Source organism: Triticum urartu, chromosome 7 (assembly GCF_003073215.2).
Source record: "Triticum urartu cultivar G1812 chromosome 7, Tu2.1, whole genome shotgun sequence".
NCBI classification, from domain to species: domain Eukaryota; kingdom Viridiplantae; phylum Streptophyta; class Magnoliopsida; order Poales; family Poaceae; genus Triticum; species Triticum urartu.
In genome coordinates, this window is record NC_053028.1 from 519,008,518 (window position 1) to 519,024,211 (window position 15,694).

The 15,694-nt window shown below is 40.8% G+C and overlaps 1 protein-coding gene across 1 annotated transcript; it reads left to right on the forward strand.

Moving 5' to 3' along the window:
• Positions 1 to 3,148: 3,148 nt before the first annotated feature.
• Positions 3,149 to 11,714, forward strand: LOC125518930 (serine/threonine protein phosphatase 2A 55 kDa regulatory subunit B alpha isoform). Its single transcript, XM_048683817.1, has 14 exons — positions 3,149 to 3,517; positions 4,983 to 5,086; positions 5,159 to 5,257; positions 5,435 to 5,554; positions 6,464 to 6,664; positions 6,771 to 6,862; positions 7,889 to 8,007; positions 8,918 to 9,041; positions 9,191 to 9,314; positions 10,173 to 10,241; positions 10,332 to 10,423; positions 10,519 to 10,596; positions 10,890 to 10,960; positions 11,050 to 11,714. The coding sequence occupies exons 1-14, from the start codon at positions 3,367 to 3,369 to the stop codon at positions 11,184 to 11,186; spliced, it is 1,581 nt and encodes a 526-aa protein (XP_048539774.1). The 5' UTR covers positions 3,149 to 3,366; the 3' UTR covers positions 11,187 to 11,714.
• Positions 11,715 to 15,694: the final 3,980 nt, after the last annotated feature.

Genomic DNA, 15,694 nt, shown 5'->3' on the forward strand with positions numbered 1-15,694 from the left:
TTTCAAAGTACGAGCTCCTTCCGTATGTGCCAAAATGTGCACCTTACCCAGCTCGCAAGTGCACTCGCCAGCCAGTCGAGCTTATCTTTCATGGAGGCGACCGAGATGGCCCCCTCCTCTTCGTTCCATATGCGTTCCACCATAGCATCAAAATCTGGGTGTGTACCCCACATCACCTCAAAGCGGAAAGGTTTGTCCACTGCTATCCTTCTATTCACTGCTTCAATTTCATTACATCACACGATAGGAAGATGATTTGACTTAGAAACAACTAGAAAACGTAGTGAAGTAAAAGGAAACATGCCACTCCAACTTCTTTTTGCTAGAGCTTTGCCTAGCCGAACTCTGCAAAACTAACCACTGCTCACACGTTTCTCAAAGGTCTAGTCCACCCCAATGTATCCCAAGTCATCAAGTCCACATAAATCAACTGCTTCTCTGGACCCCGGCATCTGGGACACATCACACAAGTCTGGTCCCATTTGCTCCTCCCTCTGAAGCACTTGGTTAAAATACCCAATGCAGAGCCATGGAAGCATTGATTCACTCCTCAAACGAGCTATCACATCCAAGTCTACTGACACAGGCTTCTGTTGGCCTCGCAATAAAAGCACATCAACCTCCATTCTTCCTTCTCAAGCTCCGTAACCATTGTGTCAACATGATATCTTGAGAAGTTCTTCACTCATAACCTCACCCCATTATGACAGAACACAACAATTCCCCCACTTAGTCCACTACTAGCAACGACAAAACCACCATCAAAACGTATTCACCTTCTGCATTGTTTGCCAATGTTCACGTCCTCCACCACAAACACGCAAAAAATTAAGTGTGGAGTCAATAATACTGATGAAACTGATGGAGTAATGAGAGGAGTCGTTTGCATATTTTACATTGCCATCACAATTGTGTGCTACCTCCTCCTTGGCAACGACAACAAAGAAAGGCCACTAAAAATATAGCTTTCGATACTCCTCCGGATGCCTGATTTGATCAGCCAAAAAAATCACCCCAAGAAAACAAGTGCAGGCTACAGTACGAAGGGAGAAGAAGGGAAAAAGGGCACCGAGGTCGACGATTGTAGGCAAGAGTAAACTTTGACTCTGATCCCGAGCCCTTATCTAGCTGTTTTTCTTTGGAATGATCATTGTTAAGACTTGGTATATGTTTCAGTTATGCAGACATACACCAGTAGAGAGGAATGAGATCCCATCAGTGATAGGGCTCTGAGTATTTATGTTCCATGTTTCAGATCCACATCATGTGATTTATGTGCTTTCTGCATGTTGTAAATTGCAATTCAAGAACAATGGATTGATCACAACAGCTTGATTCCATCTTTCTATTTGTCCCATAAGACATATGAGCTACTTAGGATGAAAAGGTACACATGAGGACTTCAGCGAAACTAATTAGGTATGCACCTAGAAGGAACAATGAAACTTCCTCCTTTAGATGTACGAATTGATCCTCTAATCTTGGCAATATGACTCGCCTGCTTCCTTTCTATAAATCCGTATTTACACAAGCTTTTTTCTTATGAAACTACAAAGAATTTGAGACCATTCTTCTCTTCCCTTTCCTATTGAATATGCACGTCTCTCTCAAATTTAGGTTTTGCATGCTACACGCGGATAATTACCTAGTTTTCTATTACCTTTGTCCCAAATTACTTGTCTTAGATTTGTCTAGATATGGATGTATCTAGACACGTTTAGATACATCCATATCTAGGCAAATCTAAGACAAGTAATTCGGGACGAAGGGAGTATATATTTGTATCAAATAAAAGTGTATCATCTACAAACTTCAAACTGAACCCCTATGGCTAAAAGTCCGACAAAAGACCAGTGATCATGCCTTGCCTATTAGTTCCATTGAGAATTTTTAGAAAAGAAAATCAACAACTGAAGTGAAGGTAAAAGAGTCACGGGGTCCTTAAGCCTAAGCCCCTCGCCAGTTTCAAAATAGCTACTATCATGCACATCAATCCTGACACCAACAAACCCCTTATGAATCAACACTCTCATCCTCTTCCTTCACATATGACTAAAACCTCTCAATCGAAGCATTTTCTCTAAAAAGGATCAATACACTTTACACCAGGCTTTTCACGTGTCTTCTCCTCTTTTTTCTGATGCACCACGTGAACGAAACACCAACCACACTCTTTAAAACGAACCTTCCTTTTGTAAATGTAGTATCGATAAATGCATAAGGCTACTAATGCATCAACTCAACCTGTTAGTATACATGCTTTAGCAAAGTTCTTTAAAGAGTGTCCACTCAAGACAATTACCATCGTACTTATTAAGAGAAGTGCTTTGGACTCTTTTGAAATTAAAGTTAACATAGCAAGATTAAGTCTAAATAGCCCACCTGACAAAATAATACTCCCTCTATAAACAAATGTAAGACGTCTTACATTGTATACAGAGGGAGTACTAAAAGAGACTAAAGAGTTCCATTTTCAAAATATTCGAATAAGGTTATAAAATCATGTTTTGTAAGATTCTAGAACTTTTGATAAACAGGAAAAGTAAAAAACCATCAGATCGAGTGCCTCCCTCAGCAGTAGAATCTATCCAAACATTTACTCGCCAATCTCATCTTCAGATAAAGCCCAAATGAACTTCACATTTTCTCCCATGGACACCTCTAACATGAACACTTATTAGAATTACACTATGCGGGCACTACTTTTGCTAATTTCCTACCATGAAACAAGTTTGGTTTTTAACATGTGAGCGAAATAATAAGACGGAAAAAGAATCCCCGATAAAATAATAATGAAGGAGTCTAAAGAGTTTCATTTTTAAAATCTTCGAATAAGGCTATAAATCATGTTTTACAAGATCCTAAAACTTCTGATAAATAAGAAAAGTAAAATCACCAGGGCGAGTGCCCCTCAACATTAGGATCTATCCAAACACTGACTCGCTAATCTCATCTTCAGAGCCCTAATGAGCTTTTTATTTTTTTATGGACACCACTAAGATAAACAACTCTGATAATTACACTATGTGAGCGCCACTCTTGCTACCATGGAACAAGTTCGCTTTTTACCATGTCAAATAGAGAAATATAATAATATAATAAGGGAAAAAAAAGAGCTAAGCTCACACACGAACGCGAGGGACGCGAGGGCCAGAGACAGAGAGACCTCGACCGAGCCCTCCCCCACATCACTTCCCCCTCTCCCCCCTCGCAGAGCCCACCCCGCCCCTCCCCGACTCGATCTCCGTCGACCGCCGCGGCATCACCGCCCGGCCTACCGCCCTCCCCCCCTGGGGAGGACCTCCTCTGCCCCATCCCGATCCCCGATGCGATGCCCTCGCGGCGCGATCGCGTGAGCACGGCACAATGAATCCCAGAGATTCCGACGACGACCGCCCCGGGGCGACGGCGGGATCGTCTTCGGCGGCCCCGGCGCAGCAGCAGCAGCAGCAATCGCTCGAGTGGAGGTTCGCGCAGGTCTTCGGCGAGCGCGCGGCGGGCGAGGACGTGCAGGAAGGTACGTTCGCGTGCCCGCAACAACGGGTTCGCGCTTCCCGCCCCCGAGATCCGCTCGATTCGTGGGGCCTCTGAGGCCGGGTCGCGCCGGAGAGCTGTGCTGGTGGACTGTGGGGATCGGGAGGATAGGTCAAGGATCGGTGGCTGTGGGATTGGTGTCATCTGTGCCTACCAGAGGACTGGGGCGTTTGGTCCGTTGGCTCGTAGGAAAATGCGCGCGCTAGATATGTTCTGCCGTATTTGTAGAGTCGATGGATGGTTATGGTGACTAGTGTGCTTCTGTGCTAGCAGGTTCCGCCTTGCCGGAACGTTTTGGAGCCGAAGTCAGGATTGCTCCTTAATATGCTTCACGCTGCGAACAATTTTTTTCATCATTTGTTAAAAGGCGAATCTTTCGTCAGTCTTAGGGTCTTGTCACACAAGGCCTCAGCTGGACTTTGAAGAATTCGGTCATAAAGACAGGTTTTTGATCATGTGATTTGAGGAATGCAGGAAGGTCGTAAGAGGGTGCGGAGCTCGTGAGCTCTTGTAGTAGATTCACAGTTGGAGATGTGTTGGTTAATGCTTTTCTTGACGGTTATGATGATTTGGCGGCAACCTGAACTGAATTACGTTACTGTGTTGATCACGTAAGGGGTGGAGGCTTATGATCATTTAGGATGATTCTAGCATGATTTTGCATTGGCCCACAGTGCCTTTCATCTTTTGTCGGATTTGGATGTATTTGACAGGACATACATGCTTTCCATCTGTGCATGGGAGAAACTGTCCATTGTTAATATTTTATATGTCTTCTATTAATCGTGTCCGTGCAATGCATGCTAGTACTAGGCAATGTATTAATTGCATTGCACACTAATATTTGACAAGATTAAATCGCATGTTAATATTAGGCAGGATATAATTAATTGGTTAGCGCTAGCATGGATATTGGGTATGCTATTAATTAGGGGGGATTGTGTGAGGGAGGTTGTGGCTACGTGACTGGGCAGGACGTGGGCGGGACTCTGGCAGAACATGGAATATGAGCCCTTGGATTGGATGGCAGACCACGGAAGCAATATCAACTCTTAGATTTAATTAGATGGATTATATCGTAGGGTGTGGGTCGTTCTGGATACACTAATTTTGGTGGCTTCAGAAGAATTAGAACTCGCTACTTTTATAAGTTGTAGATGTAGAGATAGAGATAGAGATGCTGCATTGGTCCGTCTGTCTTGATATGATCATCCACTTTGACGCAATTAAAGATTTTAATCCTTATGATGGGAACCTTTGATTTCATTTTCTGAATCAGACAGCTTGTTCATTTGATTATTAGCTTATTTTATTTGGGATTCGTAGGATACATGCTAAACACTCATAGCCTTGTATTACAATCTAAGGCTACTTTCTTGGTTTATCCGTTTGCATTTCAATTGAATAATTTCTTGCGTGTTGATTGGGTATATGCTGTTCTGTTTCAGTTGACATCATCTCTGCAATCGAGTTTGATAAATCTGGTGATCATCTTGCCACCGGAGACAGAGGAGGACGTGTTGTTTTATTTGAGAGAACAGATGCTCGGGATGTAAGCACCATGTAGTTGAACTTATAGGGGTTTCAGTTTAAATATTTTGCCCTCATGAAGTTAATCTAACAGGAGCACGCTAATCGGAGAGAACTGGAGAGACAGGATGTTCCAATTACTAGACATCCCGAGTTCCGCTATAAAACGGAGTTTCAGAGTCATGAACCTGAGGTATATATCAATCTGGACTGGTTTTTGTAGTCCATAGAAGTTTTCTATCGCCATTAAGTTGTAATTCCACAATAAATTTAGGAAGCTGGTGCATGGAAAAGGTTTCCTTAACTTAGTCATGGCAGGGAAGATGGAAGCTAATACCCGTGCTGTTTCATTTGTCTGAAATTATTGTAGTTTGACTACCTCAAAAGTTTGGAGATAGAGGAGAAGATCAACAAGATCAAGTGGTGCCAGACAGCCAACAATGCACTCTTTCTACTGTCCACAAATGATAAGACGATCAAATACTGGAAGGTATGCCAGGGTGCCTTTTAATTTCTCTTGCGCATGTCAATCTTTTCCTTACTGTTTCATACTAGTAAATTATACGTGCTTTGCACTTCAGGAAATATATAATAGCAGGGGGAAATGCATTCTCGACATTTTATTTCCTTCCGAATGAATCATATTAGACAGGGCCCAACTCTATAGAATATAGATTGTTCTATTGCTTTTTTTTATTGGAGAATCAGATTCTTGGCATGAGAAAAAGATACTTCTAGAATAATATGAGACGATAGTGGGGATTCAGTTAAAACGCCACGTAGCAGAATCTAGTGAGATGAAAGCTTTATCCAATGGATGCTATTGTTCGGATTTGCCGTCTCTCAACTGTTGGATGGAGCATATCCAACGGCTGATATTCAAAGTTATTGTTACACTATATGGTGATATAGATATAGATATAGATGATATAGATATGCTGGCAGTCTAGCCCTACCATAGATGAAGTGTATATTTGTTGCAGTAATGTCAATGAATTTTTCTCCTTGTAGGCTTATACTCCCTCCGTTCCGAAATACTTGTCGCAGAAATGGATGTATCTATAACTAAAAATATGTCTAGATACATCCATTTCTGCGACAAGTAATTCAGGACGGAGGGAGTATGTGTTTGTGTTGATCTGTAATTTTTTATTTGTGGGGATGAGAAAATTCATAACATTTACATCAACACTGGCTGTAATTCATGAAATTATTGATACTGGTAGGCCCATATGTTCAGGCCTTCCGTTTTGCTATTATCGCTGGGCCTTTGCAGCCACAAATGAAGTAGACATCCTTCTATCTGATTAACTAATGAGAACCTTGAATTTGCATTTTTAATTTGTGGGCTGTTATCAAGTTTCATCTGTATTGACCTATTGCTTTACTGTCCTTGCAGGTGCAAGAGAAAAAAGTAAAACAAGTTTCAGTTATGGCTTTGGACACTTCCCGAACTGTAGGGGATGGTACCACTAGTCGTGCGAGTACCAGTACTTCCGAGCCTCCTCTTCCAAATGGTGGATGTTCAAAAAAGTCTGACAGCCTCAACAGTGATCTCGCATTTCCACCTGGAGGTTACCCATCGCTGCGTTTACCTGTGGTAATTGTACCAAAAGTCTTGTCAGCTCTACTGCATGAAGCTGACACTATAATTGTTTATCAAGCTATTATCGAGTCCAACTGACTTCGCTTCCAACCACATGCAGGTTACTAATCAAGATGTGAACCTTGTTGCTAGATGTCGACGTGTATATGCCCATGCTCATGATTACCATATTAATTCTATTTCGAATAATAGGTTAGTCTTGCCACGGCATTGAGTTTTAGTCTTGTCAACTGATCCCTTCTGCATTATTTTTCTATGAGTTTTCATATTTCTCCCCTTTATGTTGGTCTTTTTCTTGCAGAAACAAGATAAGAATACACCAAAGCTAGTAACATCTATCTTCTCAAAACTTAATATCTAATTTACTAACCAATTCTTGTAAAATTTAAATGAGTTTCTAAGAAATTACGGAGTATCATTTATTGATTAAAATGGAATATGTTGGTGTTTCTACCACAGTACCACTTCCATGTTTTAGGTCTCAGCAGGTACCGTGCAATCATTTGCATCTTCTACCAAATGAACATTTAGATAGGCAAATCAGATACAAGTTTTGTGCTTTTAAGAAGAGAACTGTTTGTGTCACTCATGTAGTGCCTTTGTAATGTACTCCCTCTGTAAACTAATATAAGACCGTTTAGATCACTGAATAGTGATCTAATGGTCTTATATTAATTTACAGAGGGAGTATCATGCATCAGTACAGTAGTATTCATACCTCACCTAATAAGAATCATGGGAGACGTTACCCAATCTGGACCACTCAACATGTATGCATACCCTACACATAGTTACCAGATTTGCTCAAAACCTCTTTGAATACCAATTTACATCGTGGTTTGGAACTGTCCGGGTTTGCTCCCAATTCAGGGTATAGCTCACTTGGAAGTGGTCCCAGTGGGCTGGATGGAGACCACCCAGTCTGGTCTTGTTCTTTCTTTTCCTTTTTACATGTTATGCAAGGATCTGCTTTGTATGGAACTCGGAGGTCTCTTGTGTAGCTATATAATATGACACGTGCTAGAGTAGGCGAACTCGATTCTGATTTGTGAACTGGAGAAGTATACCCTAGCAATTCTTTATGATTTTCGTATTGCAACAGTGTTATAACATAATTTTCTGAAGCTTGTGTCCTCGTAACTTTTAACTGCTCTCCCAGTGCTGTGATCTGTCATCTCTGGATACTGTGCTCATAAATTTTCTGTCTTTTAATTCCAGTGATGGTGAAACATTTATATCAGCAGATGATCTGCGAATAAATCTATGGAATTTGGAAATAAACAGCCAGAGCTTTAACATTGTTGATGTGAAGCCTACAAACATGGAAGATCTAACAGGTAATTCAACTTAGTCTCCTAATCTCTTTCTATAGTGCAACATGGTAAATTGCCTTGGCGTAAGACTTCTATAGTTTCTTTACCTTTGTTTATTGTGAAGTCTTGCCATGTTTCTGATCTCGCACGATGACATACTGACTCCACACAGGTGTTACAGTTAATAACTGAATATTCTTTCATCATTAAGTGGGTTTCTTGTTGTACAGTGATATTAACCTGTGCCTCTCTGTTCAGTACTTGAGTAAGAATTAGCATCAGAATATTGTCTCTGGTAGCCTGACTACGTCTTAAATAAAGCAATTGGTGGGCTGATGAAATATATCATTGCCAGCCAAAAGCTATGTTAAAGCTATGGATATCATATGACATAGCAGATGAAGGCCATGGTATAATAGTATTTTATTTGGGTGTTCGTTGTTTGTAGCTCATTGGTTTGCAGAATCTATCCATATAGCGTGGTAGCTTTGGTTGGTTGGGTTTGGATATTATCAATCTTTGTTCATTTAGATTGGCTTATAGTGCCATGGATGCTGAGCTGATAAAAGTTATTATTCGTGGGACATCAGTTTTGTTGATCTAATTGGCCAATTCCCAGTAGAGTGGAAGCTGTATTTTGAAATTACACAGTAGAAATTTTGCTATGGGAAATCTACTGATAGTTATTCATTAGAGAATTCAGCCAAGTGAATCAAGTCAACACTATCCATATCATCACATGCCATTTTTGTTAATCTGTTAATTGATACTTTGCTGTTTATATTAGACAGGAAATTAGTAATGGTTTAGTTCCTTTTCTAGTGGGACGATTTGAACATCATGGGTCTTTTTTTCTTCAAAATTACTGCAAGTATTGTTCTTCATGTCTTGGCAATCAATATGCACTGCATGATGTAATTTGTTGAAATTTCAGAGGTGATTACTTGTGCGGAGTTCCACCCCACTCATTGTAATACACTGGCCTATAGTAGCTCAAAGGGTTCTATCCGGCTAATCGATCTGCGACAATCTGCATTGTGTGACAACCATTCCAAGATGTTAGTAATTTCTCCTATACCTTTCCCTGCAACATTTTATCCATCTGTGCTGGACAAAAACTAGACGCGACTGGAGGATTGCAATGTGTTCAGTTATATTGCTAAAATCTCATGGCATGCTGTATGAGTTAACAAGAACTTGTAAACAGATTTGAGGAACATGAAGCACCTGGAGCAAGATCGTTCTTTACGGAGATAATAGCATCAATTTCAGATGTCAAGTTTTCAAGGGACGGAAGATATCTTCTTAGTCGTGATTATATGACTCTCAAAGTATGTTACTGGCTTGTTCACATACCTTTATCTCAGTGTTCTTATTTAGCTGTTTAGTAGTCGCAATTTGGTTCAAATCCATGTGCTTGTTCAGTTTTGACACATTCTAACGTTTTGTCACTGTTTCAAGTCAGAGTACTTTTCTGTTCGGTACCGTTGCAAATATCAACTGAGTTGGGAAATACAAGCAATGTGCACTGACATGTGGACCTAGGCCCTACCCGTTAGCCTCACCAATATAGTATTTTCGAGATGCATCTTTGTGATGATACTGAGTAACTTGACAAAATAGAATATGGTTCAGTATTCTTTTTTTCTCGAGCACACATTGAAATGCATGTCGTTTCGTATTAGGAATATGGCTCAAGATTGAATGCTTGTATTGAAAAATGAAACAAACTCAGCTGTGGTTAATGGTTATGGAAGTGGTTCAGTGGCACCAGCATGGAATAGGAACTAGTATTTGTTACTCTAAATTATCCTAAGTAACTAGTAGGAAATAGATTTTCAGACTACTATTTGTTTCCTTCACTCTAGCCCCATTATGAGAGTTAGTTAACTGCTGATGCCTGCTAGCTGGTTGCTTGATATACAAATAAATCTTTACTAAAACTAGTGAATGTTTAGCAACGTAAAAAATATGGCGCTGCTTCTTTTTGCTAAAATGTTTTAAAGCTTAAGGGTTGGCTTTTAGTCATTGTCCTTTCTATATGCATTGAAATTTATGATGTATCGTTATTTTTTTTTGTAGTTGAAGATTAGATTTTTCTTTCAGGATCATGCTTCAACTTCTTGATTTAGTAAATTTACTTCAAACGTTAAAACTTCACATTTAATCTCGTCTTTGTTTTCTGTCAGCTATGGGATCTAAACATGGATTCAGGCCCTGTTTCGACCTTCCAGGTTCATGAACATCTAAGACCAAGGGTGAGATTTTGTCGACTGAATGATTAGCAAAGCAGCCATGTGATGTGATGACCGATAAATAATCTAGTCACATGATATCACTATTTTCAGCTTTGTGATCTGTATGAGAACGATTCAATATTTGACAAGTTTGAGTGTTGTCTTAGTGGGGATGGACTTCATGTTGCAACTGGCTCTTATGGGTAACTCCTTGTTCTTCTTATTGACTACATGTACAATGTTACAATCCTGTTTGTTAATGCTTATATATTTAAAATGCTCGTGTCTTTAAATGCAGTAATCTATTCCGTGTTTTTGGTTCTACTCCTGGTAGCACGGAGGTGACCACTTTGGAAGCTAGCAGGAACCCGATGAGGTATGCTCGTTGAGCTTGAGATGACCTTTTATCATATATTTTTTCTTATTATCAAAAATTGAACCTGGATTGGATCAAACAAAACTCCTAGCAGGAGCAACTTTACCTTCTCTGTTCTGGAGCTAATATTATACTCAGTGTATGATCTTTGTTTGGAAGCAACTCTTACAATAGTACTGCGTGCTCCACCCTATGCAGATTGTTCACTTCTCATTGTCATGCCTAGTCATGCAATTCATGTTTTATAATTTGTCTGAACTTGTGTTTCATTGTCGGATTTGGCTGCCATGTAGACGTCAGATTGCAAACCCGACCAGACCCACGCGGGGGACGCTGACCTCTATGACCCGTGGTGTGCGAAGAGGTGAGTGTCTTTGTTTGAACATTGTCTGAGAAATTTCTGCGTTTCTTTTTTCTTTACCTAGTTTCATTCCCGAGGCAATTTGTCTACAGGTGGGGAAAATCTAGGTGTTGATGCCAATGGAAACTCGTTAGACTTCTCGACGAAGTTGCTCCACCTCGCATGGCACCCTACTGAGAATTCCATCGCATGCGCTGCTGCAAATAGCTTGTATATGTATTATGCGTAGGAAATTCTCTAGAAGAAATTTATCGTTCTTGGTTTGCCGCATTGCCCCCCCTCAAAGGCCAGGCCCTTCCGCATTCAACCAGAGGGACAGTGCAGGGCAGTGTCAGATACTCCCTCGGGGCCAAAAGAGGCAGCCGGTGTCCAAGATTGCCTGGTTGCTGTGCTAGCGGACTGCATCCCGTTGATTCATTAGTAAATGTGTAAATTATATGAAAAGTTTTGGTCTCGCCTTGCTCTCATCACAGCTGTTGTGTCACCCCAAATCCGCAGTCGAGGAAACAGATCAAAAGATAGAAAGTCACCTTTGTGCTGGTTCCATGGCAAAGGACGGGACCGGATCTGTGCTGCAAGGCCTTGTCTGATTTGTTTTATCTCTACATGTAATTCAGCATAGACAGGGCTAGTCAGCTGTTTAGAACTTCAATTGTCTGGATGATGGACGAGTGGTACTCGGTGATTGTAGCTATATTTGTTCTATTCATTGGATTGTTGAAATAAGTCAGCAGTATAATTGTGCTTTTTTTGGTTATCTCTTATTCATTAATGAACTTGTTGGTGGTGCCAAACTGTTAATTTTTTAACGGAAAACGGTTATTTTAGACACTGTAGGCCTCGTTTGGCAGGTAATGGACAGGCCCATCCCCAAAATTACTGGCAGAAACCCTCCAACTCTGTGAAAGGAGACGCGAGCAAACGATTGCCATGTTTTAGAGCGAGAGTTGCAATGTTGTACAATTTTTTTTAGAAAATTGCCACGCTGTGCAAAGTAATTGCCATGGATTTGATTGGGATCTGACGATCCTAAGAACGTTTGCTGGGATTGTTAAAATAAATATGGCATTCACTGGTTAGTGGGGTCCAAATAAGGTTTTTTTAAAAACATATCCTACTCTTTATTTACGATTCAACCAGTGTTAAGTCACTTAATAAGAAAAGGATGAGCTTGCTAGGAGGCTGAACAAAAAATCTATTACAAGACGGGCCCTTAGCCAAATTTGCTAATTCATGAGCAATAGAATTAGTCTCTCTAGGACAGTGCACAAAGAAGGTATAAGGGAAGCGGTATAAGGGAAGCTGCACGCGATATGATAGCAATCATCAAAGATTGCAGCCGCTGGACCTGTAGATCGTGCTCCTTCATTCATCGTACTGATAACCTCAAGATTATCTGAATTGACAATAAACTTGTTGCAACCTACTATTTGTGCTAGGCAAAGACCATATCTCAACGCAATAGTTTCAACACATAGCACATCGTAATAGAAGCCAAATTTTCAATTCCCCGCATTTATGAATTTGCCCCTATTATCTCAAATAATTGCACTAGCTGTCCCCTTAAGAAGGTCCTCATCAAATGAAGCGTCCACATTGAGCTTCACATGTCCATTAGGAGGTAGCATCCATCCTCCTGATTTCCTCTTAGCTTTTGACTGCGTTGCGAAAGTGTAGTTTAATGCCAAGACTCGGTCCGAAGCTGCAATTTGTTGGACGTCCAAATCAGGTTTAGTTAGTCTGGTTTCTTGCTACCGCGGTAAGACGATGAGGGTCCGTTGCATTGTTCATTTTTTTTGTGCTGTCTACCAGTGTGGTCTGTGTTGCTATGTGAGGCCTTGTTCAATTTCTTTTATCTTGACCTTGTTGACATCTAACTCCGTCTATGTTGTCTCAACATAGCCGGTCCTAAGCCTGAGTAAAGGAGGAGGTTGTGATAGGCTTGGCGGGGAGTCCGTAAAGAGAGATCCGAAGGACTAGAGTATCACTAGAGAACTAGCCATGGACAGGGGTGCATGCAAGCTTGCTACCCATGTGCTAGAACCATGAGTTGGTTGCGAGATCGTATGGGTTTCACCTCAAGCCTAGCTCAACTTGTTTGAGACAAAACAGTGAGGTGTTGACGAAGCTATGTTGAGTTCGGGAGACCATTACGCCTCAACCTTGGATCACTTTGTGGAGATTTTTTCTGGGGAAGGCTTAGATTGGAAAAAATATATAATCTTTTGCCTCCAAACTATTTATGATTTTTCTTTGGCCTGCTAGCTCTGCCACTCTCATCTAATCTCCTAGCTAGTAATCAATAGGTAAGTAGCATGTTGAATGGTGAGGTGACATGTTTGCATATTGAGAAAAATAGGTTAGCGAGTGTTAACTATTTAGACATAGAAATAAGTTAGTTTCTGAAAATGCTTTAAAACATTGCACAATCGAAAGATAATAAGCATGAAGCATACATTGAATGGCTATATGTCACAATCGTACGGTTGCCGACTCCATCACTCCTAGGCGGGGATCAACTGAGCCATGTGTAGCAGACTAGCACAACCATAAAAAGGACGACCACACTTGAATAGACCCAAAGCCCACCTTGACATTGTTGTGACATCATGGCTTAATAGGATTGACAGACTACTCATGTCAACAAGGGCACCTTTTTTTTCCCGAGAGCCCACCCGAAAGGAACCTTAAAGTTAAGCGCTAAGAGGGAACATTCATGCTGGGCCGACGACTGAGTTTGAGTACAAAGTACGCAGAAAAAACTAGTGTTGGCATGTGGGGCCAGTCTTGAACCTAGACGGAACGGCTAGGTCGGTGGGTAAACTGATGGGTCTGGTGAGGGCATTACAGCTGCCGCTTGCGAGACTAGCTTGGTTGAGCTAAATGGCCCCCTTTGACAGGCCCCAAGGACAACTTCCCCCACTTTACAAACAAACTAGATGATATCCCGCACATTGCTGTGAGAATTGGTTGCAATATTTTTTATGATATTTAAATAAAACTTAAAATAGATATAATATATAAATATCATTTCCCATGCATGTTAAGATAAATAGTTAGTGGGGTGATGAGGTGGCATGTGTGCATGTTGAGAGAATTGAGACAGTGGGGATGAGCTATTTAGGCACTCCTCCCATTCCACAATCTAGTGCGCCCGTGCTTCCCGAGATCTAAGTTTGACTCTAAAGTTAGTCAACAAGACCGACTGCAGCGGGAGCAAAAATTATACCACTGAATTCATATCGATTATACTACTGAATTCGTATTTCGATACGAATTCAGTGGTATAATTTTTGCTCCCGTCGCAGTCGGTCTTGGTGGTTAAATTTATGGTCAAATTTAGATCTCGAAAAACATGGCCACACTACTGTCATAGCCCTAGAAATTGATTGTAAATAGTTGCATCTACATCCATGCATCATGTTCAAATTTCTATTAATTTTGAAATGGGGGTGATCAAACCCTAGCACTTCGATTTTCAAATAGGCCTGTCTAAAAAAATTGCATTCAATGAACCCAAAATGCTCTTCATTGATGTTTGATATTTTTGGAAATGGTTTTTATCCATATAAAAAATAATGAACATTTTTAAGAAATTATTTGGGCTCTGAATTTAAATCACTATTGTATTTGAATTTGGATTTATATTCTTAATATATGAAATATATTTCCAAATTCCTCTAATATATTTTGTGTGCTTTTGGAAAGGTCCATTAAGCAACATAAAAATGGTCAGAGAATATTTGGCATTGTTTTGAATTCATTTGAATTTGTAAAACAATGGCAAGTGTTAAATAAAAAATAGAAAACATAAAATAATAAAAAGGAGAGCAAACCTTACCCTACCTTACCTATATGTGGCCCAGCTCCTCCAGCCGGCCCATCCCACCTGGCAACTGCCAGTCGTCTCCCACATCTGCCAGAAGGCAGAGGTGTGTCGACGCACGCATGCCCGAGGGAGCCACCTCCTGCCCGTCTGCTCGCCGGTGCTGACGCCCTCGAACGCCATGATACCCCTCGACCCCCTCCCACTCGCCCCATGCTCATCCCCTCCCCTGAACCTCTCTCTCTTACCCACTCGAACGGGTTCGCCGCCGCCGCTCACCACCACCGCGCTCACCGCCGTCCCGACCACACCCCAATCTGCCCCCGAGCCCCGTCGCCCCGCTCTTCCTCTCCTCGTCGACGCACACAACACTAGGAGCAGCAGAGCGCCGCCCCCGTCGTCTTCATCACTATCTCTTCTTCGTCACCGCCGCCGTCGATTTGCCGACCACAACACTTTTGTGACGCCCAGATAATTAAGCTACAGTAATTCCCTGCTAATGATGCCATGTCACCACGGTTACTATAGTTAAACTTGCGTTGGTTCAGAACTGATTCAAATTCGAATTCAAAATCAAGTCAACGGTAAAAGTTTTCAAATATGAAAACTAAAATGTTATAGAGGTGGAAAATAATGCATAGGTAATAATGGTGGAGAAACCAACATCTTTAAAAGTGTTTGAATGTCCTAAAATTAAATAAAACCGTAGCAAAACAACTAATTAAATGCCTTTTACAATTAATAAAATGTTAAACTATTTTATTTAGTTGCCCAAACTTATATGGCAGTAGTATATTTATTTAGACTAAATTAGGGACTACTTTTATAATTTATAGAACTAAAATAAAAGAGAAACTAAAAGAAAATAGAAAAGAAAAGAATGATAAAAACAAAAAAAACCTAAATACCAA